The sequence below is a fragment of the Epinephelus fuscoguttatus genome, linkage group LG23 (genome assembly GCF_011397635.1).
Source record: "Epinephelus fuscoguttatus linkage group LG23, E.fuscoguttatus.final_Chr_v1".
NCBI lineage: Eukaryota > Metazoa > Chordata > Actinopteri > Perciformes > Serranidae > Epinephelus > Epinephelus fuscoguttatus.
This window is the reverse complement of record NC_064774.1, coordinates 3,899,816-3,926,573: the sequence shown is the minus strand read 5'-3', so window position 1 is coordinate 3,926,573 and position 26,758 is coordinate 3,899,816. Positions and strand designations below refer to the sequence as shown.

At 39.9% G+C, this 26,758-nt stretch overlaps 1 protein-coding gene across 2 annotated transcripts; it reads left to right on the top strand.

The window, feature by feature from the left end:
- Positions 1-202: 202 nt before the first annotated feature.
- LOC125883768 (zinc finger protein 239-like) lies at positions 203-24,224 on the top strand. 2 transcript variants are annotated; one of them, XM_049568317.1, is made up of 3 exons: positions 16,854-17,285; positions 19,047-19,184; positions 22,360-24,224. In XM_049568317.1, exons 1-3 carry the CDS (start codon positions 17,193-17,195, stop codon positions 23,053-23,055), a joined length of 927 nt encoding a protein of 308 aa, XP_049424274.1. In that variant the 5' UTR covers positions 16,854-17,192; the 3' UTR covers positions 23,056-24,224. The 2 variants fall into 2 exon arrangements, with proteins under 2 accessions (XP_049424273.1, XP_049424274.1); XM_049568316.1 differs by lacking the exons at positions 16,854-17,285; positions 19,047-19,184; positions 22,360-24,224 and adding exons at positions 203-360; positions 6,106-11,297.
- Positions 24,225-26,758: the final 2,534 nt, after the last annotated feature.

The window sequence follows — 26,758 nt, the reverse complement described above, 5'->3', positions numbered from 1 at the left end:
TTTTTTAATTAATTTGACAAAGCCCTGTTTCTGTGTGTGTTATTTGTATTTATGTGACGTTTAGTTATTTTTCTTTAACTGTTTGATGAGCTTTAGGACTTGAAAATGCTCCTTGTTTGTTTGTTTGTTTGTTTGTGTTCAGCTCAATAAAGAATCCTGACCCACACTCCACACCAGGAGGGGGCGGTGATGCACCACGACGCTGCCAACCGACAATAACCCTCAGAGCGGAGGAAGAAGAAGAGGAGGAGGAAGAAGAGGAGCGGAATGGAGGAGGACAGGCAGAACCCGGAGCACCGGAGCAACAAGGTCCGGAGAAGACAAGCAGCAGGCTCGTCCTCTGATAGCAGCGATGCTGAGGTGAGTGTTGATGACGTCATGGATAAAAAGGGCTTGACAGCAGCCACACTAAAGACACGAGGAAGAGTCTCGAGGCTCCGTGGATCATCCGCTCATTCTCTGGTTCACTCGGAGCCTCGTGGCGGCCATTTTTCCGGTCAGTCCTCCGGTGTGTTGTGTCTGCAGGGACTCTGATGCTGAGTGTCTGGAACCTGAGCGGTCACCATGGTAACGGATGCAGCGGGTGTGACCTGAGGCGGGATGTGTACAGATGTGCAGAGACACAGCCTCAACAACACATGTTAGTTTGGGTTGAATGTTGTTGAGATTCTAACAACGCTCTGCTGCACACACACACACACACACACACACACACACACACACACACACACACACACACACAGTTGGTGTTTGTAATAGGAGTTACCTTTCATTATAATCACACTGAGCAGTGGAGGAAGTGACGTGTTTCAACATGGGCGGGGTTAACTGTGGCTGTAACACCTGCTGGGAGTTGGTCACATAGTTCATCATGGTGCTGTGGTTTAGGCAGCAGGACAGTTGGTAAGGTGATGCATGGTTGGATTCTGTGACTCACACAGAGCGCTCAGTGATCCAAAAACAAGTATGACCGTGTGGTCGACTGGCCAGAAGGAAGGGATCGACCCTGTGTAACGGCTTAAACAGTCAGTGTTAGGGGTGAGACGTATCTCGCTCATGATAATACTGGTTTAATGTTTAACATTATATGAAAAATTCATATCGTGATACTCGTGATATTTTTACTTGTTGACATATTGACGTCATACTGGCGACAACAAACACAGCCAAAGCGAAATTATTCCCCACTCCTCGGTGGTTCAAAACGGAGGAGGAGCTTCAGTAGTGTGGAATAAACTGTGGCGTCCGCTCAGAGGGAACTCAGTCAGCGGCTCCTCTGGCAGCAGAGTCCGTGTACTTCACGGCCATTCGTTTTTCATTTCAAAATAACAAATTGAAACACGGAAAACCAACCATTATCCGTTTTTGTTTAGAAATGACCAAACGAAAAAGGAAAAAAACGATCCATCTCCCGTTTTTTATTTGATAATAAAGAAAAGAAAAACGGGAAACAGAACGTTATCCATTATCCGATTTAATTTGGGAATTTAAAAAAACCCTGTGGGAAACTCCTTTCTCTATTTTTTGTTCATTTCTTCTCTGTGACCAGTAAGTTGCATTCATGTGATGTCGGAATAATCGGAAAAATGACTTTCTGACTGGGAAAGTACACATGAACGCCCGCTCATGTCAGAAAAACAACTCGGAGATAATTTTGGAACAGGAGTTGCCGACTTGACTGAAATTGACGTCACTTTCACAGAAAAATGGCGGACGAAAAGTAACGTTTGGTCCATGGACATAAAACTTTTTATTAATTCACGTATTGCATATCATTTTTTGCAGACATGTAATGTGTATTTTCCCACTTGGAAAGCCATTTTTCCGATTATTTCGACACCACATGAATGCAACTTACTGGTCACAGAGAAGAAACAAACAAAAAATAGAGAAAGGAGTTTCCCACAGGTTTTTTTTAAATTCCCAAATTAAATCGGATAATGGATAACGATTTGTTTTCTGTTTTTCTTTTCTTCATTATCAAACAAAAAACGGGAGACGGATCGTTTTTTTCCTTTTTCGTTTGGCCATTTCAAAACGGATTATGGTTGGTTTTCCTTGTTTCAATTTGTTATTTCGAAACGAAAAACAAATGGCTGCGAAGTACACGGACCCTGCAGCACAGTGATTTAGTTATAAAGTTTTGGTGATGTAAACCTACGTGAAAAACTTCATATATGTGAATGTCTCATAACAGCCTGTCACAGGTCACAGTTGGGGTAGATTTGATTTAGATGAACTAGGGATGGACCGATATGTTTTTTTTTTTACAGCTGATGCCGATACAGATTATTATGAAACAGAGATACCAATAGCCGATATTTACAACCGATATACGTATGACTGCTATAAAAATCATAGTTGACACAGAATTAAAAAGATAAACACTGACAAAGAAACACCAGAAGCAGGATAACAGCTCAGAATAAAGAACGAAAGTTTAGATCTTTGAACAGGAAAATAAATCAGTTAAAAATAAATAAATAAATAAGTAACGTAAGTTGAAGAATATGCCTGCTAAATAAAAAAAGATAAATAAAAATGAATAAATACACAATAATCATAAATACAACATTTAAAAAATAAAATGAAAAACACTAAATAATAATAATAAAATAAAGGTGCAAGGCTAAAAAGGTTGGTCTTGAGTTTGCTTTTATGAGCCTAGAGTGGCACGTGCAGGCAGTGAGGAGCACACCAGGGGCAAAACAGCGCAGCGGAGGAAAACAAAACTGTTTATCGGCAAATCGGTGAGAAAAACCACCGATATCGATAACCCTAAAAAGTCATAATATTGTCCCCCGATAATTGGCCAGGCCGACTATCTGTCGACCCCTAAGATGAACTATTGATGTTGTAACAGAATCTGAATCTCACTCTGAATATTGTTTTATAAACAGGTTGTTGTTGCTCTGACTGAAGTACTGAACATGTTTCTGTCCTCTGGTCCGTTTAACATCGCTGGCTTCTAAAAGAAGCTTCTATAAAATTACAGGTAACAAACACTTCACTCTGTTAATAATTTAGGATGACGTTAGCATACTTATGAAATGTGATATAATTCCTTCAAACCACCATAATGTTACCACTTTGGATAATGTCAGCGTCATCTACGAACGAATCACAGCTGAGCTGATACTCAGATTCTTTTGCTCCTTTAACACAAATAGTTCTGCAGCTGGACCAGGACTGGGCTGTTGCCAAGCAACACACAAACACTCCTGCAGACTAGCTTACAACTAAAGCCCCATTTCCTTTGAGCAGTTCAGCTCATTGTTTGTGTCTCCACAGTGAAAGTTGTGGATGGTAGCAACAGAAGCGTTCCTTAGCGTCCCCATGTTTGGTCCCCCCTCTGTTGGGGTACCTAGCACACAGATCTGGTACTAAAAGGTGGAGCTGTGAACACTGCAGTCTGATTGGTCAGTAGAGGACGCTCACTCTGGTTTTATGTAACCTCTGTTCATACATCAGTAAACTACAACTATAAAATGAAAGAGAAAAAAATAACTTCATTCACTGGGCCGACTGCCGGCAACTTTTAAGGTGGAACGTTAACTTGTAATGTTACTCAATGCATGAGTTGATGACGTGAATCCATCAGCACACCTTAAATTTCACTGTGACAACTTTGACCATCACTTTAGTTTTTATATGACACACACTTTTAGTAATGACTTTAAAAATATAGATTCATTTGGAGCGGATTATGTGAAGGTCATATATTCTAATCCTCACTTCCTGTGGGCTACAGCAACACTAAACCCCTGAGCTTGCCTGAGAAGGACTAAATGCACAAAGCTGCTATTTTAAATATCCCATGGAGAGAGACTCTCACTGCAGCCTGTTCTATTTTGTTGTGAAAATGTGGGCGTGCAGCCTCGTTCTGTGGACGATAAACCAGGTGCAGACTTCCATCTGTGTCACCGCTGATGAGGAAATACAGCGAGTGCTGGACGGAGCAGTGAGTACAACAACCCTGCCCACATTTAAGAGGGTCCAATCCGGCTCACTAGATGACTTTGCATACCTAACATTAAAGCAGCTATGAAGGCAGGATTTATACTTCTTTATACGACTTCTTCCAACTTGTTCTTGTTTTTAAGGCTAACAGTAAAAGTCATTTTGATCTGCATGAAAACTGAAGTGATTTCACGTCTCCTTCATTTTGGGACCGTACCTGCGGTTCTTGAGTAAAACGTTTTAATCTGCTGGATCAAGTTTGAAGTTTCAGAGCTGGAGAATGAGCAGCTGTCATGTTAGAAATAAACAGAGATGAAAACAGTCTATATACATGTTCCGTCAGCACTCCTCTCTCGCCTTAACTGAAGCAACAGTGACACTTTTTGATATTCTTCAAATGCAGACGTAGGCGTCACAGGCTCGATTAATTTAAAGAGTTAAATGATAAACTGGACATGTGGTTTGACACGTTTTATGTGAATGTTGACAGAACCTGAAGCAGAAAGCCTGAGTGAACAGAGACCGTTGATAAACCTCCTTCATACTTCCTGTTATCTCTGACTGAGGCTGCAGGGTTTACTGTTCCAGCTCAGACACAGAGAGCCTGACTCTGCTGAACTGACGTCATGGTGACAGCCATTTATTTAGTTAAAATGTTGGGGAGTAACTAGTTACATGTAATTTAAACTACAAAATAATTTTAGTTGTTAATCAGTTACATCTTCTGGCCGCGCAGGAACGTTTTCTTTTGTCATATTTCCAAACAGCTTTTAGCTTTATTGCCCAGTTTAACACAGAAAAGTAATTAAAAAGTAACAACATGTAATAATTTAGGAATGTTTCGATCAGGGGCGTTTCTAGGATTTGAGAACAATGGGGGTTTAGCCCGGACCTCTTCAGGGGGGTCGAGGCAGAGCTCTATTGTGATGCTTTTTTTTATGCACGTATGCTTCTTATTAACCTTTAAAAACTGCTTTATTATCTTTATAAATCATGAACTGTGATGTCAGACTTATCAGTGACTGAGAGGAAAGAGAATACTTTGGAACTTCTATCATTAAAGTTAAGGCCCCGTCTCTACGCATCAACATGTTTTTGTAAACAGATATTGTCCTCTGTGTTTTGGCCTCTCATGAACGCAAACAGAGATTTAGGTCACTAAAATATAGATTTAAAAAAAAAAGCCCTCTGAGGTGAAGATTAGTGATACACCATGTTTTTTTGCTGATATCCAAAATGCCGATATGTAACAACTATGGCTGGGCAGTATATCATTGTTGTTGTTATTTTTGTTTGTTTTTTGTTTTTACAATATATCGATATATTTTCAAGCAAGATATAAATTTAGACACCGTTAATATCGATATAGGGTCAAGCTCCTCTCCTCTCTTTTCATGTCCTGTCATTTTTTATTTATTTTTCTGGCTAAATTAATGGAGATAAGTATTAATAAGAGTATCGATACGTGTATCAGTATCAATAAGCGGTAACGTTAACAATATTGGTTTCAATTTGTGTCAGAAAGTCAAAACTAAACTAATAATACCTCATGGAAAAGTCACCTGTAATCATAATGTTGGTTGGGTGTCAGGTGGTAATGCATTCGTCAAACTTTGTGGAACATGGTGGGTTATGTTCCACATATATATATATATATATATATATATATATATATATATATATATATATATATATATATATATATATATATATATATATATATATATATGTTCAGTGCTTCTCAAAGTCAAGGATGCTTCCTTGGTAGGACGGGTCCTACAGAGGCTAGGCGAGAGTCCTTCCTAGCATTTAGTGAACACACATTGGAACAGGCCAGCGAGTGCCCAGGTGTGTGTCATCGACGAGAGGCCGCTTTCAAATCTGGCAAATCGTCTGCAAAGAATTGTGGGTTCTTCATGCCCTCTGAGGGTGCACACATGCATTCTTGAAAATTCTCTAAAGGAAGGATCCTTGGAACAGTCCTTTGAGGGGACTCAAAAGCCTCCTTGAAATTCAGCTGTTTAAGGATCTCTCCTTGACTTTGAGAAACATCTGTTGTTTATAGTTTTAGATCGCTCGCTATCTGAAAAAACATCTCACCTGCCCTCTCTCTCTCTCTCTGTGTATGTCTGTCTGTTGCTATAGAAACGTGGAGGAAGAGGGGGACTCAAACGTCACCACTGTCAGCACTGCGACAAATCCTTCTCAACATCTGGATATTTAAATATTCATCAGAGACTTCACACTGGAGAGAAACCACACAAGTGTGACCAATGTGGGAAAGCGTTCACGGAGTTGGGGACCTTAAAAAACCACCAGCGCATCCACACGGGAGAGAAACCCTACAGCTGTGACCAGTGTGGGAAAGCTTTCACAGAGTCAGGGACTTTAAAAATCCATCAGCGCATTCACACAGGAGAGAAGCCGCACAGCTGCCGCCTGTGTGGGAGTGCCTTCACAAGGTTAGGGACCTTAAAAATCCATCAACGGATTCATACTGGAGAGAAACCATACAGCTGTGACCAGTGTGGGATCACCTTCTCTCGCGCTAATAATCTCAAAGCCCATCAACGCGCTCACGCTGGAGATAAACGTTACTGCTGTGACCTGTGTGGGAAAACTTTTTCCCGCAACAGTAACCTTAAAGCCCACCAACACATTCACACTGGAGAAAAACCATTTCGCTGTGACATCTGTGGGGCGATGTTTACACGGGAGAGTTCCCTAAATGTCCACCAGCGAAGTCACACAGGAGAGAAACCCTACTGGTGTGACCTCTGCGGGAAAGCCTTCCGCCAGGGGAGTGCTTTACTAGTACACAGACGGATTCACTCTGGAGAGAAACCGTACAACTGCGACTTGTGTGGGAAAGGATTCACAAAGTTTGGGACCTTAAAGATCCATCAACGCACTCACACAGGAGAGAAACCATACAGCTGCGACCTCTGTGAGCAAGTTTTTAGCAATCTGCGTAGCTTAAAAACTCACCGACGTGATCACACCGGAGAGAGACCGTATTGGTGTGACCAATGTGGGAAAACTTTTTCATCAAGTAGTTACCTGAAAGCCCACGAACTCAGTCACATGGGAGTAAAACCGTACAGTTGTGACAAATGTGGGAAAGCTTTTATTACTGTGGGTCACCTTAATGCTCACCAGCGCACGCACACTGCATCTTAAAGGAATACTTTGGGTTTCTTCAACCTGACGTCCATCCATATTCATCCGTTAGTGGCTCAAAGTGCACCCAACCCCAAAGTGTACCCTGACTGCATCCCAAATTTTTCGGTGCATCAATACAATTTAGATGCATCCACAAGTTTTCACCGCACCTTTTGGCTCTACAATAATACATTTTAAGCATTATCTATTTCGTCGGTTTCCACACACAGTGTCAGTTTTCTAACACATTATGTAAATGACTGCACATGGCCGCACATTAAGTTTTTTGTATTGGCACTACAGAGGTGAAGTTGTGAAGCACAGGACACAAAATTGTACAAGTATAAATGTATCAATGAAGTCCACAGCAGTTTGAAACTATTCCAATCCTGTGTTTGGGGAGTTTGGAATTGTTTTAATATCTCAGCATTATTTATATGTTATTATCTTTCCCATGGTAAGGACACAGGAAGTAGGAGCGCTGAGGTATCATGAAAGTCACCAATTGACAAAAAGAGTTCAAATGTAGCGTGAAAACAAAACCGTTTGCCTTTTCTGGGGTTTTTTTTCCAGATGCCTTTTTGTAATCCGTCTTCCGAACAAAAATTGTATGCACAGAAATCTTTCACACTGATTCTGATGTGTTTTATTGTTCTGTTAGTTCCACAAATTTGCAAAATTTTACAAAATGTAAAGACACATTTCCTCCTTTGCCTCTCTCCACTGGGGTTACCCATCTGATGTCACCACTCCCTCCCTGTCTTTTCATTTGGCACCGCAGCTGCATGAAGGGGCGGAGCTGTGTGCGGTCCACATCCTCCTCTTCATCATCATCCACCTGAATATAACTATCTGATCTGTTCAAAGTAGCTGTCTCGAGTTATGAAATGATTCTGTGCGACCCGTTCCTCTGTCTTCTCACAGCTGTGTCCCGCCGCCACATTGTCTTCAGATTCTTTGTCAAACGTCTCTAAAGGCTCTGATGATGCGAAAGAGGCAGAAAATCAAACCTGTTCTGAAAATTTTAGTGACGGATGGAACTTTTGGAATCAGTGTGTAAACGTGATTGACACAACGTGAAGTCGTATTGTGACACGTGCGCACTCATTGTGCAAAGGCCTTTACTCTTCTCAGACTAAAGAGTGACAAAAAGACTGAGTCATACGAACGGGTCCAGTGGAGAAAAGACAATGACGAGATGGCACATAGCGTTCGGGGAAGTTGCATCTGTATGGTAGGACACGCTGGACCGGTCAAAGAAAGTGCGACATTCTCTGTGAGAGATCTGCATAATCTGTATGAGCTAGTGATGCTGTCAGATGGTTTGGATGAGCTTGTTAGGAAATATTGTGGATTTCAGGCAGGCGGGTCATAAAGTGACAAAGCAGCATTTTGAGTAAGTTATTAATAACTTACACATGCAACAATCCAACTTTCACCTTCTCTTCCCGTCCTGTTATTTGGCTTTTGACCAGGAATTTCTGTTAAAGTTCGACATATTTAAAACTTTCCGATCATTGTGAATGGTAAAAACATTGTCCTCTGTAAATATGTAGGCTGAAAGTCCAGTTCAGACCAAAGATTTGGGACGAGATGAGACGAAACCGCTTCATTTAATCACTGTAGCCAGTATCTCACTGTCACTATCCTCATTGAGATTTTAAGAGGCTACAAATTATATTCAGCCACAAAATGAGTCTGAAAAGCTGCAAATCAGATCAGAAGTACAGAGAGTTGTTGACTAGAGATGATGCACCGTCTCATCGTGAGGTCACTTCCTGTGAACCAGCAGAATGGCGCTTTGAAGTACTTGCCTGTTTCAACCAGTGTTGAGTTACAAAATAACGCGTTACAGTAACGTAACTACTTTTATTGGGTAAAAAGTAGTGTAACACGTTACTACTGACTGTCAACAGTACAGACAGGAGCACCAAAATCAAGAATCATATGAGGAATATGGAATATGGAAGATACACACGCCTCCTCGGATTATTTTAACGGTTTGTCAACCGAAGACAGGTTAGCTTATTGTAATAAGCTAACAATTAGCAACGGAGTGAGGTTTTCTGACCCGTACTTAATGTCGGGTCAGTGGGACAGTGGGTCACCAACCCAACGAAAGAAATGGCCTAAGCTACAGTGACCGGACATTTTTTTATATCTTATGAAAAAACCCAGCGTTTATACGCATGAAAAACTCAAGGCATATAAATCCCTTGATGTGTATAATTTTGTACTTTGCGGTCATGTCCAAGATATTGAATACTGGGATTTATCTGATGGTTTTTGTGCTCTACGGACCGAAGTACTGCCAAGCCAGCGACAAGGACACAAAACAGTAACGTTAACTAATGCACAAGACCTGGGCGATTCTGAACAAGACGACCAACTATATACTGACAGCGAACTGCACTTGTATGGCTGGGTAAGTGCTGTTTAATGTAACGTTAGCCTCGCTAGTCAGACCTCGACATGGGCAACATACGACCCCGGAACATCAAAGGAAATCAAAACGACCCCCAAAACATCAATAAAATGCAGCATTGTGTTAACAGAAAACAGAACAATCACAACCTGCCTACCTTCCTGGCGCTGTGTGAACGGCAGCCTGTTGCAAGACCTGGGCAAGTTAAGTAATTAAGTTAGTAATCTGTCATGTAACAAATTCATGTAGCCTAGTTAACACAAATTAACTCTCACTCTTTAATCTTTATTTTATCACCAAAGTGGTAAATACCAGTGGGAAACTTGGATTTTTTCACATTTAGGAAATGAGATGGGGTTCTGCCCAAAGTCAAGCACCATAAAAGTAACGTAAAAGTAACGAGTAACGTAAAAAGTTACTTTTCACAGAGGGTAACTAAGTAAAGTAAGGCATTACTTTTTTTAAGAAGTAACGAGTAACGAGCAAACACTACTTTTTAAAAGTAACTTTCCCAACACTGGTTTCAACTCATCTCGTTGGGGAATCTTTGGTCTGAACTGGGCTTTAACAACGTGTCCCAACAACATGAAAGTGCCTCTCCGTCCACATTGAATGCACTTCTCTAACGTCATGTAAACACTGTACCGATCAGCTGTTTGCTCAAGGTCATACTTAAGACTTAAATACTTATAAGATGGGTGAGTTCTCAGTGTCTTCCGATATTTGTACTTTTTTAAACAGAAAACACGCCTTACATCATGATATTCACTGTAAATGACAGCATAACCAACAGCATGTAGGTTGCTATCAACAACAATCATCACCAGAAACTTTCAGCTCTGGTTTGCAGGTTGTGGCTCCACCACGTTTTCATGGATGTCTAATAGTTTCAGTCTCTAACGAGCGCCTGTATCCTAAAGTCCTGCAGTGCGAGGCTCACTACCGCTCACGTTATGATCTTACTCTTTATACACATTGTCAGATCCACATTACACACGTCTGGTGTACAGTCGGTCGAGGAAACAATAATTTGAATTACCAGTATCACAAACACAGAGACTGACCTGCTACGAGTCAGACACACCAGTGTGACCAGTGAGTCGCACTTGACTTATGTTTGGATGCAGGTGCGCTCTTATTCTGGCCCCTCCCCCGGGACCACTTTGCCTCTTGAGACCCTTGCAGGAGCTAACGCCCAGGACACCACAGTACTATCAAAAGGACTTGCAGTGTGCTGTTTGACAACGCTTAAAAAAAGCTCGACAGCGAGAGAAAAGCGTTCTGTTTCCTCTCCTCTGATCTATCACCGTCTCTCTGTAGTAAAACTCTGGAGCTCAGATTAACCACGTGGACTCTGTGGTTTCCTCTCTTCTCCTCTCATCCTTCAGTCTGCAGGATGAAGCCTTTCGCAGACTGAGACAGATGCAGATTTTCAGTTTGTTTTTGGTTTCCACCAAAGCAGGTGCAAAACAAACAGTATCCAGTGGAGGATGCTGAAGGTGTGGACACTGTATAAACTTCCCCACGAGCTCGCTTACGATGCTTTATCGTCCACAATGAAGAGATTGTATTTATTGATTTGTTATGTAATATCTTTGTAGAAGATCACGTCGGCTGTTTCCACTCTGTGATATCAAATGTTTGCTCTTCTTCTGCTTTAAAACATCTGCAGCCTGTGCTCACGTTAAGATTCTCGTACACCTGCTTAGCTCACGTTAAATGAGGTCTGAATAAACAGTAGAAACAGAAAGCTGCTTTAATATCAGTTTTTATTCACACACACACACACACACACACACACACACACACACACACACACACACACCCCTTCTTGTTCCCTGACCCTAATGTAACCCGTAACTTTAAAGCTTTATGCACATCAGCAGACCTGCAGGCATGTGCGACCGAGTGGGTGGGTGAGGGGTCACTGCTGGATGCAGGAGAAGACACCAACCACGCTTAATGCTGTTTACTTTCTCCTTCAAGTGGCCATAGCGCTCACTTCCACCCGTCACATGACACCTGGCCACAGTCTCCTCATCAGGGTTGTCCTCGACCCTCCACCATCACAAAGACACAGACCCCCCCCCCCCCCCCCCCGAGTGTACATCAAGCCTCCCCTCCTAAGCTGAGTCAACTCAAGAGGATCCCAGATCATGATGTTGGCATGGTCCCTCATGTGCCCCGCACTGACCCCCAAACCCTCATCAGTACAGGCCATTGATACAGCGCTAATTTCCTCTAAGTGACAACATCACTTCTCATCCAACTGCCATTATCTATCACTGACAGTCAACACTGAAACAGGATGTGGTAATACTCGATCATTCTCCACCGCTGCATGTGAAACTCTGTATAATTAGTGTCTAATATGTGTTTAACTGAAACAGTGGGAAAGTAGCTGTTATTATGGTTTTTACAGAGCTTGTAATCAGTATCATTCTATAAGAACACATGATGAGATGGCTGACCTGGCACTACCTCCTACTATCCCCAAACAGTTCAATTTAGAAGGAACAAGTCTCCGTTTCCAGGTTTAATGGAGGTCAGATGTAGGTTTGTACAACATGGGAAAGTATTAGATTTGCTGAAGCTTAGTATTTGTCAAACACAGAGGAGACACTGAGTCTGATGACATCTTACAAGAAAAGTTGCTTCTATTTGAAGTTTGTCCTGCCGCAAAACTCATGTGGGCATTTGGTATTTTGTAGGAAACAAGAAGTGATGCTCAACAAGAGTATCACTTGTACAACACTTGTAATTAATGTTGCACAATTAACATTTTTTTAACACTAGAAAAGCACTCAGATTGTGCAGACCTCTGCCAAGTAGGTGATATTCCCTCCCCCTCTGCATCAGATTTTGCAGCCTGCATCACAATTAAGTTATTTGTATCACTATCATTATTAGGTCATATATGCCTTCACCATGGAGACACTGTGGTGTGTTTATTTCATTTTTATTTTGTAGCAACACAGAATATAATATGTTGTTTTTTTTGTATTTTTCAGTTTCTTTTTTTCCAACACAGAACATTAATTTCAACTTTAGAATTACAACAATATTTAGCAAGTAGAACAAGATGTGCTTTCCAGCCACCAGATGGCGGTATTGTCACCGTCTTAATTGCTGCTCAGGCTGTCAGACGATAGACTTTATTTATTATTTTATCCACTTTGCTTCGACCGATCACCACCAAAAATTGTATCATCTGTTCCTTCTCCCATTATCCACCTTTCCTGAAAATTTCATCAAAATCCGTTCATAACTTTTTGAGTTATTTTGCAGACAAACAGACCAATGCCGGCGAAAACATAAATTTAACAACCCTGTGTGAAGCAGGCATTTGAAATGTGGCAAAGGAACCCCTAACTCGAATTTTACTCCTTCTGGCCCTCCTCCTCCGCCCTGTGATGATGGTACACTGTTTTCAGAGAGTAAGTGGAGCGGAGGAAAGAGAAATGCACTTATCTTGAAGATGCTCCATCAGGTCTGGGTATCGCCTAAAAACAATAAAACTAATTATCGGCGGTAAGTGTAAGCACAAAACGTGAGGTTGGCAGCGGGAAATTCGTGACTAGTCTACAGACACATTCAGAGAAACATGCAGTCAACTCTCCAGCAGCAGCAGCAGCTCGGGCACCTGGCCCAGAGCTCTGTGTATCCTGGTAAGTATTTACCATTTAAAAGTTTTAATTTAAGAGTTAAATAAGAGAATGTGATTCTTTTTCTTTCTCTCAAGTGACTGCGGAGGAATTTACAGACATAAATTGTACACAGTCGGACTACGGTATGTTTTAATGTTTTTTTCTTTTTTAATCGACGTATGTTTGAGTAAAGCAGTAGGCTACAATTTTCACAGCTGATAAAGAGTAAAAAAAAAAAGTGAATTATTTACAGCGATCCTAATTTGCCATCTTCACTGACAGCTACTTCATACTTGAATTTGATATACCTGTCCTGTATGGTTGTATTAACTATTTTTTGTACCCAGATGCCAGAAGCACAGGAGTCAGAGGACGAGGTCGGTGGGACATCCCTGCAACAATGTGCCTCCACAGTGAAGTAGGAAGAAGTGGGTAGAGGACAGGGAACAGTATTGGAAAGAGAAAATGACAAAAACATCAGGATACTACTTATGTAAGTTCACAGTTACCCTGTAAATTCTATCTGGTGCAATCTGGGGTTTAGCAGATTAGTGGAACAAAACCTACAAAAAAACGTGACCTTATTTTTCACAACTTTGACGTGTCCCCTTCCCCTGCCATGTTTTTTACCCACTGGTTGTGTTTCTCAGGTAGTATCTCCGGACCTGAAAGCCTCCACAATATCCAAATATAGCTGTATTGTGAATCACCAACATAAAGTGCAGTGGTAGGAAAGTATAACTGGAATAAAAAAGTACAGTTTTGAGGTACTTGTACATTAGTTGTGTACATTAATTCTGCAACTTTGTACTTCTGCTTCACTATGTGTCAAAAGCAAATATTGTACTTTTAACTACACTACATTAATCTGCCAGCGAGCTGATTTAAGATTAAGATGTTACAGAAAAAACATATATAAAGTTCAGATTAAATGCCTACTATGGAAACAGCATCAACATCACCTGTGCTTTCTTGACCATCCTGATTGTTGCCTTGTTTGTAGTATGTGCTTAAAGGTCACCCCATATGGTCTACATCTGGTAAAGTGATTGGAGAAACTGACACAGAGTAAATAGTGTGTGTGTGTGTGTGTGTGTGTGTGTGTGTGTTTGAGACAAAGAGAAGGAGGAAAAAAAGAAGATGGTGAGGACGTGTACTGAGACTTTGATGATGATGTTTCCAATTTAACCTCCTTTCTACGTCACCATATCGTGATACTGTGAATCATGAATATCACGAACATACAAACATTACTGTGCCTTTTTTTAACCTCCCTGTTTTCTTCATCAACATGCTTTCTGTAGGTCGACGGTGCTCACAGATGGGCGATATCTAAGAACAGATGTTGACAGATCTCAACAGACACTCAGCTTCTTAGGTGAGTGGCTGGGGAGCTAAAATAGGTCAAAGGTCACCGTCACATTTTGACAGAAGGTTCCAAAAAGGGAGGGGTGAGTGGGTCAGTGGGGGAGAAACCCTCCACCCTATGATGACGTCACACATCCGGACTCTGGATGTCTTAGTTTAGTTTATTTTTCTGATCATTTACAAAAATAAAAATTTACAAGAATTTTTATAAGTAATTCTTTGTACAGATGTTAATGCAAACAACACAAAACAAAAAGAAAAGAAAAAAGATACAATATGTATAAAGAAAGCAATTAATGTCATCATTCTTTCATCCCCATCTGTTTCTCTTACAAATTAAATATTCTTTCTCTTTTATTCTCTTTATTTTCTGTGATCGAAAAAAGGTGTAGACTGAAGCCCAAGCTTATTTTGTCTACCCTTTTTAAAAACATGAATTCATTTTCTTCAAAACAAAACTTATGTCAGTAGCAGCGACTTTTAAACATGACGAAGTCAAATAAATTAAATATTCTTCTTCCCCTTTTCATTTCTTTTTTTATCCTTCCTTTCCTTTTTTTTCAAAGGTTCTCATAATAAACTAAAAGCATAAATATCCAGAGACCTAAATTCAACAATTCACAAATCCCCATATTCACTTTCTTACATAACTTTCTAATGTTTTGGTTTTAAATAATTTCTTAAATGTACCCATATTTTTGCTTTCTTTCAATTCAATGTCACAATCATTCCATAACTTCACTCCATACACTGACACACATCTACTCTTCATATTAGTTCTTGCCCATTTCCTATCAAAAATGAAATTTCCCCTCAGTGGATAAGTGCTTATCCTCTTTATGAATAGCCCTTGGATACAGTCTGGAAGTGTGGATTTTTGTTTTGATTGTTGTTTTTTTGAAAATCTTTTTTCTTAAGAAGGTTTTGTCGAGTTTCTTTTTCTCTAAAATGTTGGTGATTTTTTTTCCCTTTAGATATTTTGGCAATATTTTTCTTTAAAGGAGCTATATGTAAGAAATCTAAAGCAAATAGTCGTAAAATCCTCCTGATATGTCACAGAGACTAAGGAATAATGTTCATATAACATACTGATCTCACCGACAACAATAGTACAGCCAGAATATTCGCATTTAAAAAAAAATTACAGTCTGCAAATCATGTTTATGTTTTGAATTTGTGTTTTGGCCTGTTGTGCCACCCACCGCCGTCTACCAGTCACGCAGTCAGTAGAGTCTCAGCATCAGTTACAGTTACAACTGAGCTACAGCAGCACGGCAAGCAGCATTAGCAGTGTCCCGGTACATAGCATTAGCAGCCGGCTCCTCCTCAGCTGTATCCCGGCAGCAGCGTTAGCAGCAGAGAAGTCGGACTTGCTTGAACGGTCCGCTGGAAAACCGAAGATCAAGGACGCGGCGACGCGGCCCTGCCACGGCAGCCGCCCGTGGGCAAACAAATCAGTCTCCAGCGTGCTGCTGTCCAGCAACCTCGAATCTATAGGGGAGGGGGGGCTCGCGGCAGTATTTTGAATTTGAGTGCAGTAACCGTTTTGGCCACATTCTTACATACAGCACCTTTTAAGAAAGTGTTGATTTTTTTTTTTTTTTTTTTTTAAATCTACGGTGATTTCTTTTTTTTTTTTTTTTTTTTTAGCATTTTTTCTTGTAAAAGTGTTGCCAGTTTTTTTTCTTTAAAATTTGTTTCAATTCAAATTGTTAGCATTTTTTAAAAAAAATTTATTTGGATTTTTTTTTTAATGTTTTGCAGTTTTTAAAGAAAACATACAAAGGCATGTTTTCTCAGATTTCCACATTTCCGACAGTCATCATGTGCAACAAACACTTCTGTCAGAAAAAAAGAAACACAGAACCAAATGTGAGTTTATAATAGTGAGATTTCATCAAAATCACTTTATTCTATATCTCATTTAGAATTTGGCCAAAGGTAACCCGTTCGCACTAACTAGCAGAACGAGAAAAGTAAAAAAACAAAAACAAAAACAAAAACTGAGGTTATTTTTCAACTCCAGGATTTCATCTTCAACTCTCACTTTCAAACATCAAAGGTTTTAGAAATCTAATAACTAATTTATGGTGAGGGAGGGTCGTGTACTTCCACCAGTCACTCAGGGAGGGTCACACCCAGCTACACCCTCCTCTGATAAAGAACAGTCCCTAAATTCATGCTCTATAGACCTTTTTCACGGCAGACATTTTGACACGTCAGAGTAGGAGCAACACAGGTGTGTTCAATGACACTAATGACAGCTGCGTTCCACTTAGGGGAGACCCTGGTATTGTCCACGTTGGCTAAATGTTACTAGCTTACTGGGACACTGAATGGAACTCAGCCATCCTTAATGTTATCAATTTCACCTGCGCTTTTTCTACCGACACAAGTCAAAATGTCTGCTGTGAAAAAGGTCCGTTGATCCCTGTTTAAAGTTTTCTTTTCAGCCAACTGGAAACCAGCTCTTACCGGCGTGGAATTATGCTGCTTTAGCAACAGTAACTAAGAGGGGCGGGGCTTATAACAGGAAGGCTTTTTAAGACTCAGGCCAGGACACCAGAGTCCATGAGAGAGGAGGAGCAGGAGGAGCAGTAGAGGAGCAGGAGGAGCAGTAGAGGAGCGGAATGGAGGAGGACAAGCAGAACCCGGAGCACCGGAGCAACAAGGTCCGGAGAAGACAAGCAGCAGGCTCGTCCTCTGATAGCAGCGATGTTGAGGTGAGTGTTGATGACGTCATGGATAAAAAGGGCTTGACAGCAGCCACACTAAAGACACGAGGAAGAGTCTCGAGGCTCCGTCGATCATCCGCTCATGCTCTGGTCACTCTATGAAACGGGTGCCATTTCCACTTTGCAATTTTCAAAATTTTCATAAAGGGCAAACATTTTTCTTAAGAAATGCACAATATGATACATTAATACATTAAATCATTTTTAAAAATCTAATGTTTTCCTACCAGTATTTTTTTCTTTTTGGATACTACCAATTAAAACCATGTTATTTAATTAGTTTTTTTTAATTTTCAGATTATTAATCTTGAAATATGAATTTGACCTATCAACTGCCTCACTTTTTAAACGAAAAATACAATTTCACTTCAGATTGTCAAAGAAAAGTTACATTTATTTCATTAGTCAACAAAATAAGAGCACTATTCCACATTAATGTGTGAAGCACTATTCACTCCTGGGTGGCTGTCACTGTCTCTATTTGATCTGTTGGTTTTAGCCTTTGTTTAACATTATAAACTTTTTTTTCATTCTCGATATAAATGTGGAAATGACTTAATACAAGATCCAAAAGGGACTGTATATCAAATCAGGCTTCATGAATACAGAACATCATAACAAAGAACAACAAATACTGACCATTCAAAATGCCAACAGAAACATCACTTATTCAAACATGAAACACAGTTTGATTAAAAAATAACATCAGAAAGATCTTGAATGAGTGATATAGTGAGTGAGAGAGTTAGTGAGTGAGATGAACCAAACAGGGTTAAGTTAACAGAAAATAAAGTTATTATCCTACATCAACGCCCCTTGACCTTTCCTACTACATTTTACCGTGTACATTTATGTATTTATTTATTTATTTCATGTTTATTTGATAGGGACAGATACATATACATAGAGAATTGCACAGCAATTAACCAATGCAATGTATCACAGCATTTATAGCTACTGCTAATTTCCAATGCCCGTCCCCAAGGGCCTTTAAAAAAGAAAACATACATACCATGTGATGCCTCACGTCATTATGCATATGCACGCTACAGGCAAACGAAACGGAAACGGAGCAGAGTTTAAAAAGCATTCTACTGTCGCCTTGATCTGTGTCAGCACTGGATAATAATAATAATAAAAAAGTTTTATGGCATTCATTCTACTATTATGTATTTATTTCTTAATATTTTACACAGAGTTTTAGGAGTTGAGACATACAACAATTCATATCCCATCCATTTTTCTTTTACACGCTGGTATCAGATCGATACTCGGTATGGGCAGATACCTAAGGTTCAGGGATCGGAATCGGTATCGGGAAGGAAAAAGTGGTATCAGTGCATCTCTATAAACAGTGTAATGGGAACGTGCCTGCTTTTGAACTTTGTGTTGTAATTTAAAGCAACAGTACATTTTTTGTAGACCGAAAAAGTAAGTGCGATCATAACTTTTTCACTAAAAATAATATTTCTGTTTTGGATAAATACAGTTTATGGTATCATGAATTTGCATTTAATCATAAAATAATAAAATTTTGATCAAAAAATAAGATTTTTTCTATTGATAATTTAATTTTTTGAATCTGTTAGAACATCAAACTGCATATATAATGTAACAGAGATAGACACAACGGACTTCCTGTCATCATTCAGAGAGAAGCGGAGTTTAACCTGAGAGGAAAATGTCATTTTTGTGTTCATGCTGCTCTGCAGAGTCAGTTAACTTCTTCTAACTACCAAAACTTTCCAGCGTCTCCTGAGACAGGGATCAGACCCACCAAACGTGGATCATAACGGGACCACCGTGGCTAACCTGCAGAACATGATCAACAGCTACTTCCACAGACTGTGTGTGCCACACCAGCCGAGGACAGACTCGTCCACTGAGGTCAGTTTACTCCCTTAAATACCCTGTGAACTGTGGAATTACTTCACATCCTAGACTGTTTATAAAAATGTAGGACGTGTCTCCACTTTCTTCCACTGTACAAAAATGAAGCCAAAATAGTGCCAAAACAGCGTCTGAGCAGTAATAGTGTTGAGCATCTAATAACAAATCAAAACCAATCTGATAAAAAACTTAAACACTGGAGCAAACAGCAGTTTTTAGTTTGGGCCATGTCCTGTCCAGTCACATGCAGAGGCTCGGCTTATTGTCTACACTGCAGCCAGCCATTGGGGGGCGATCCATATATTTTGGCTTCACTCTTGGGGAGCTGTAATGTCGTCCATATTTATGTACAGTCTATGGTTCACACAGAAATAAAAGATGTTAAAGTGAGTCTAAAGTACAGACAGTCACAAATCAAATCATTGCGGCGCACCATGACACAACTGAAAACTTTCCTCTACCTGTGAAATGTTCCCCGTGCCACTGGCTGCATCACAAGCCCAAAACATCATCCATCCACCCCTATGTTTAACAGTTTATTCTCCAACATACCTTTGCTCACTGTGTCCAAAAGTCCTATTTTAACTTCATCAGTCCACAGGACAAACGTCTGACGCTGAATGTTGTGGTGAGGACACAGGAAAGGTTTTCTTCTGATGACTCTTCCATGAAGCTCATATTTGTCCAGGTGTGTCTGCACAGTAGAACAGTGCACCACCACTCCAGAGTCTGAGAAATCTTCCTGCAGGTCTTTTGCAGTCAAACAGGAGTTTTGATTTGTCTTTCTAACAATCCTACGAGCAGCTCTCTCAGAAAGTTTTCAGCTTGACCTCCACAGTTCCTGTTAACGTCCATTTCTTAATAACATGACCAACTGAGGGAAACCTGAAAACACGTTGCTATCTTCTTCTAGTCTTCATCAGGTCTTTTAGTTTTCAGAGTGCGAGGCAGCTGTTCAGAGGAGCCCATGGCTGCTGATTGGGACAAGGCTTCAGGAGTCAGAGTATTTATAAAGATATCTATGTCTCCTGGCCAACAAGATGGAATTGCCGTCATTCAAGGCTCATTATGTGCATTTATTGTGAGCTTCTTTGGGAACACTTTTGGCGGTCTGATTGATTGAGTTGTTACAATAAAGCCAAAAGCTGCTGTTTTAAGATGATTTAATACTTAAAGTGACATGTTAGTGACATCAAATGAGTTTCCTGAGGGTGCGAAAATGTGCTCTGCTTCATTTTATCAGCATCTGACTGTGCACAGGTGATGATAAGATACTGTTGCATGATTTTCTAGAGAGTTTGGGCTGCTACATAATTTCAAAGGAATATTGTAGGAAGTATTGTCAGGTGAGGATAAAAACGGTCATGTATTCTGTCTTTATGCCATGCTAATTTCTGTGGTTATATGTCCCTACATAACACAATACATAACACTGGCAGTCAACATGTACAAAACATCAGGTAAATGATTCAACACAAGTAACAAAACAACACATCTGAAAGATGTAAGTATGCATGAAGAATATGAAGGACAAAATTCAAAACAAATAGATGATAAAACATGACTCAGTTGCTAATGATTCACTTACTAACTTTCTGATGCAAAAAGACGATGATATAGTGCGATATACTGACGTCATTCACAATCACCATAAAGTGACCAGACATCAAAATAAGTTTCAGTGTATTAACAAACTCTTGTAAGTAAATCGTACTGGACAATGAAACAATTGGGCCAATAAATGTGTTACAGTCTGTTAAGAGTTCAGAGTTTAGTAACTTACAACACCGCACCGTCCTGACTACGGTGAATCCAGAGGCTGCTGCCTAATGAGCTCCTTCACAAGAAAAAGTCAAAGTCAAAAACATTTTGAATCCAAAGGGTGATTTTAAAAAAACTACGATGTCCAAAGATGTGTCCCGCAGTGCTGTGTTGTCCTCTCTTGATCCGCTGACTAACGCAAACTCAACTGCTAAGCTAGCTAACGACTAGCTAACGGCTAGTGTGCTAAAGTAGCTAGCTAGATGCTAGCGGCCTAAATCGTCCACACAGTTCTTCTTCTGGCAGGGCACTTTGTCAAAATGTTTTTTTGTTTTTTTTTTTACAGTCATTCAGTCACTGAACCAAAGTCCCACATACTGTATGCTAACACAGTCAGCTCTCGTCGGCGCAATATTTTGTATTTTTTCCTGCTGTTAGCTGCTCTTCTCCATGCTAACGGGTCTCCAGAGTCGCCAGGTCTGACCCATTCCTTCGTCTTCGCCGCCATGATAGGCTGACAGCAAATTACCACACATTCAATTTCAAATCTACAAAGCAAACTTGTTTTACAGAATGTATTAAATCACCACAACGTAAAACAAACTTTAAATGATACCTTTATAAATGCAGATAAACCAGACAATGAAATGAATTCACTACACAGTGCAAACACAAATACATGGTCTTAAACCAGGCTGTAAGTAAATAAATAAAAATGCATATAAAAATAAAGATAACCCGTGGTACAAAGAAACAGATAAACATGTGCATTCAGTCTGAGGATTCAGAGAAGAAAGTTGCATAATTTTCCTTAATACACGAACATATCGATACTGGTTACCAGACAAATCAGTTTATAAATCAGATATCAGCAAAAAATCCAATATTGTACATCCCTAGTTACATGTTAACATTCTCAAATAAAACAAGAAGACATCAAATTGAGCATAATATCTCTCGTGAGCATAAAAGCCTTTTGTTATTAGCTGCGATCTGACGCCACATCACATGAACTGCTCAGTCTTTAAAGGGAAGCTTTGCATTTTTAGTATCACACTTTTCTTTTTAGAGACGGAATAAATACAAAAGGTCCAAATCGGTGCAGCAGAGGTGGAGATACCCTGATTTAGTCTGTGGAATGGGTCAAGCTTCAACAACACAGGATCCTACATTTCATATAATACAACTCCATAATGTCGACAGATCATTCAGAGATGTTAAGGGGGCGTCTGTGGCCATCAATCGTGGACACGGCGCCACGGTTGAGTGTCATAGGGGGTAATGCATTAGTCAAACTTGAACATTGTGGTTTATGGTCTCCAGACAAGCTCTAAATGTTATTTATGGTTTGAGATAACTTGCTCCACCATGACATCTCACTTACACTGTCTCTGTTTGTCTGTAACTATAGAAACAGAGTGGAAGAGAGGAACCCAAACGCTTCTGCTGTCAGTACTGTGACGAATCCTTCTCATGCCGCCAGTACTTAAAGGCTCATGAAAGAACTCACACAGGAGAGAAACCATACAGCTGTGGTGAGTGTGGGAAGGCTTTTTTAGCAAAGCAAGGCCTAAAAATCCATCAACGCCTTCACACTGGAGAGAGGCCGTACAGCTGTGGCGACTGTGGGAAAGCTTTTCTGACCAATCAACAGTTAATGATCCACCGGCGTACTCACACAGGAGAGAAACCATACAGCTGTGGTGAGTGTGGGAAAGCTTTTTCAGCAAAGCAAGGCCTAAAAATCCATCAACGCCTTCACACTGGAGAGAGGCCATACAGCTGTGGCGACTGTGGGAAAGCTTTTCTGACCAATCAACAGTTAATGATCCACCGGCGTACTCACACAGGAGAGAAACCATACAGCTGTGATCAGTGTGGGAAAGCATACGCCAGCAGCATGAGCCTAGAAGTTCACAGACGTGTTCATGCTGGAGAGAAACCTTACTGGTGCGACTTCTGTGGGAAAAGGTTCACTACCCAAAGTCAAGTAGATGTCCACCGACGTATTCACACCGGAGAGAAACCGTACTGTTGTGAAAAATGTTGGAGAAGTTTCTCTCAGCTTATTCAACTTAAAAGACACCAGCGCACCCACACTAAGTAGTTTGAATCATTTCTTAGTCAACATAATCAAAACATATTGATTCTGAATGTTGGACATTGTTTCAGTCCTCATTGTCCTTCACTGTGCAGATACAGCGCCAACAGCTGCTCTTTCTCTGTCTCTCTTTTTGTTAATGTTCCCAACAATATTTTGTTATTCTCTGCTACTTACCAAAACAAGGAAAGTTAACGCTGTCGTGTTGTAGCATTGTGCCCTGACCCTCAGTGATTTTACAGATGTCTGTCCCCCCACAGGTATGCATTATGTAACACAACGTGACCCTACATCGATATAAACAGTGTTGTCTAACTTTGTATCTTGCTTGAAAATATATTGATCTATCATACAGTCATTATATCGCCCAGTAGAGAGAGAAATGTGTTATGAGATATTGTTAATGCTTCTCTGCATTTATTGCTCTGTTTTGATTCTGTTCCTGCATTATGTGATGTTCCTCCGTCAGATGTGCGACTTAATTTCTTTGTAATTCAAATGTGAAACCATGAACACTGCTACTTTTACTACATTCATTTACTTTTGTTTAAAAATTATCATTACAAAAGCTAAAACATAGGTTGCCTGCTGCTGAAAATGTCCAGCCCATCAACAGTTTCTGGTTTTAAAATCTGGCTGGATTGAATTTATACTTAAACAGCTCTGGTCTGGCGTATTTAATTTGATGGCTGCAAAGTGAACTTTGGCATGTTGTTTTGGGTGTGGCTCATCTCTGAAGCTTTAAATGATGCTATCTTGTTTTCCCAAACATACTGTGAAGCTGGCCTTTCTTGAGAGTGGAAAGAGTGGGGAGTCAGTTAACTTCTATGCCCTTGAAAATAGTATCATTCGATTTTTTTTTTTTTTTTTTTTTTTTTTTGAGGTATTGTTTCACAGTTGGAAATTTAAGTATCGTGACAACACTGTCTCAGATCCAAGCTAGCCGTTTCCTCCTGCCTTCTCTTCATGCTCCGTTACCTGTGTTGCTATAGTCTGAGCTTCTCTCCACATTGAAAGCTGACCAACAATAACTTTATGTTCTATCGTGGCTACGACTACACCTGCCCCCATCATCACACACTATGTGGTAGTGTTATCATGACACTGGAATTTCTGACTGGAATTTGTTTGTTTTGTTGTTTTTACATGGGAGTGTGAGGGTGGAGAGAAGAGATGAGAGGAATTGCTGATAACAATCAGTGATTGTTTATTTTTTTCAATCATCCTTTTACTCTAGAAGAGTGTACAATTATCACCAAACAATAAAAATAGATTGTACACTCTGCAATCGAATTGAAGTTCCTGTTGTTGGCGTCTTCTCTGAAAGCCTCCTGTGACAGCCTCGCCGTGAGTCAAGATGATTTTATTCATATAATACCAATTCACATGTGATCTCATGACACTTTTCACATACAGCAGGTCAAGACCACGCTTTTCATTGAAAAAAATTCTTCGAAAAAGTAGTAGTGTAGTATGTAAAGTATGTCGTCCAAAATCATGAAAAAATGTCAAAGTATAGTATGTCTCCCAAAATGATGAAAAAACGTCATAGTATAGCATGTGATTCAAAGTCATATAAAAAAACGCTGTAGTATAGCATGTTGTCAAAAATCATGAAAAAACGTCATAGTATAGCATGTCATCCTAGCCTGAGTGTCAGACTGAAGCTCCCAGAACCTTCAGTCTGACATCGCCTCCATTGAAGGCGATTTACAAGGGGGAGGGAATTTGATTTTTCCCTTACCAATCAGTAGAGATCAACGACTGACCCAGAATATGACGTTATTAGTATCCATGCCTCGGGGGTGCCGAAAACAAGCGAGCATTGCCCGTTTAAAATGTCTCTGTCGTCGAGCACACCCAGCTGCATCGCTGTTAAATCCAGTTTAGCAGCTTCCTTAATTTGGTCCTCCATTAATGCGAGTAGTGGCAAAATACCTCGATAGCATCGTTAATGTGGTCTGTAGGATCTGTAGCAGTCGCCATTAGCGTGGCGCTGTGTCGCCCAAATAATAATGAAAAACGTCATAGTATAGCATGTCGTCCAAAATAATGAAAAAACGTCATAGTATAGCATGTCGTCCAAAATCATGAAAAAACGTCATAGTATAGTATGTCGTCCAAAATAATGAAAAAAAGTCATAGTATAGCATGTTGTCCAAAATCATGAAAAAAAGTCATAGTATAGCATGTCGTCCAAAATCATGAAAAAACGTCATAGTATAGCATGTCGTCCAAAATAATGAAAAAACGTCATAGTATAGCATGTTGTCCAAAATAATGAAAAAAAGTCATAGTATAGCATGTCGTCCAAAATCATGAAAAAACGTCATAGTATAGCATGTCGTCCAAAATAATGAAAAAAAGTCATAGTATAGCATGTCGTCCAAAATCATGAAAAAACGTCATAGTATAGCATGTCGTCCAAAATCATGAAAAAACGTCACAGTATAGCATGTTGTCTAAAATCATGAAAAAACGTCACAGTATAGCATGTCGTCCAAAATAATGAAAAAACGTCATAGTATAGCATGTCGTCCAAAATCATGAAAAAACGTCATAGTATAGCATGTTGTCCAAAATAATGAAAAAACGTCATAGTATAGCATGTGGTCCAAAATCATGAAAAAACGTCATAGTATAGCATGTCGTCCAAAATCATGAAAAAACGTCATAGTATAGCATGTCGTCCAAAATAATGAAAAAACGTCATAGTATAGCATGTCATCCAAAATAATGAAAAAAAGTCATAGTATAGCATGTCGTCCAAAATAATGAAAAAACGTCATAGTATAGCATGTCGTCCAAAATCATGAAAAAACGTCACAGTATAGCATGTTGTCCAAAATCATGAAAAAACGTCATAGTATAGCATGTCGTCCAAAATAATGAAAAAACGTCATAGTATAGCATGTCGTCCAAAATCATGAAAAAACGTCACAGTATAGCATGTGGTCCAAAATAATGAAAAAACGTCATAGTATAGCATGTCGTCCAAAATAATGAAAAAACGTCATAGTATAGCATGTCGTCCAAAATAATGAAAAAAAGTCATAGTATAGCATGTCGTCCAAAATCATGAAAAAACGTCACAGTATAGCATGTTGTCCAAAATCATGAAAAAACGTCATAGTATAGCATGTCGTCCAAAATAATGAAAAAACGTCACAGTATAGCATGTTGTCTAAAATCAGGAAAAAACGTCATAGTATAGCATGTTGTCTAAAATCAGGAAAAAAACGTCATAGTAAACCATGTTGAAAATAGTCATAGTATCGTACGTCAAAAATGCTGATATAAATAGTCATTGTGTAGCACGTCGAAAAAACTGCATATTCATGGTATTGCATCTAGAAAAACCGCAGAAATATTTGCCGTACTTATATCCACCACGACCAGCCTCAAACATGACTCATTCTGATCTTACCCTCTAAATGTCGCAGCAGGAATCAAGACTCATCAAACCAGGGAAAGGTTTTCCCAGTCCTGTGTTGAGCCCATGCCAGTTGTCTTCTCAGTTTCCTGTTCTTGGCTGACAGGAGTGGCACACGATGTGGTCCAAGTCAAGTACAGGTACCTCACAGCTGTACTCATTTACAATATGTGTTCTGCTTTTCATTGGGTTTAGCTTCCCTTGCTGGACACACTCAGACACTGATTTCCAGATGTTGATTTGAATAACTTTATTAGCATTCTCAAGTAGTGTCAT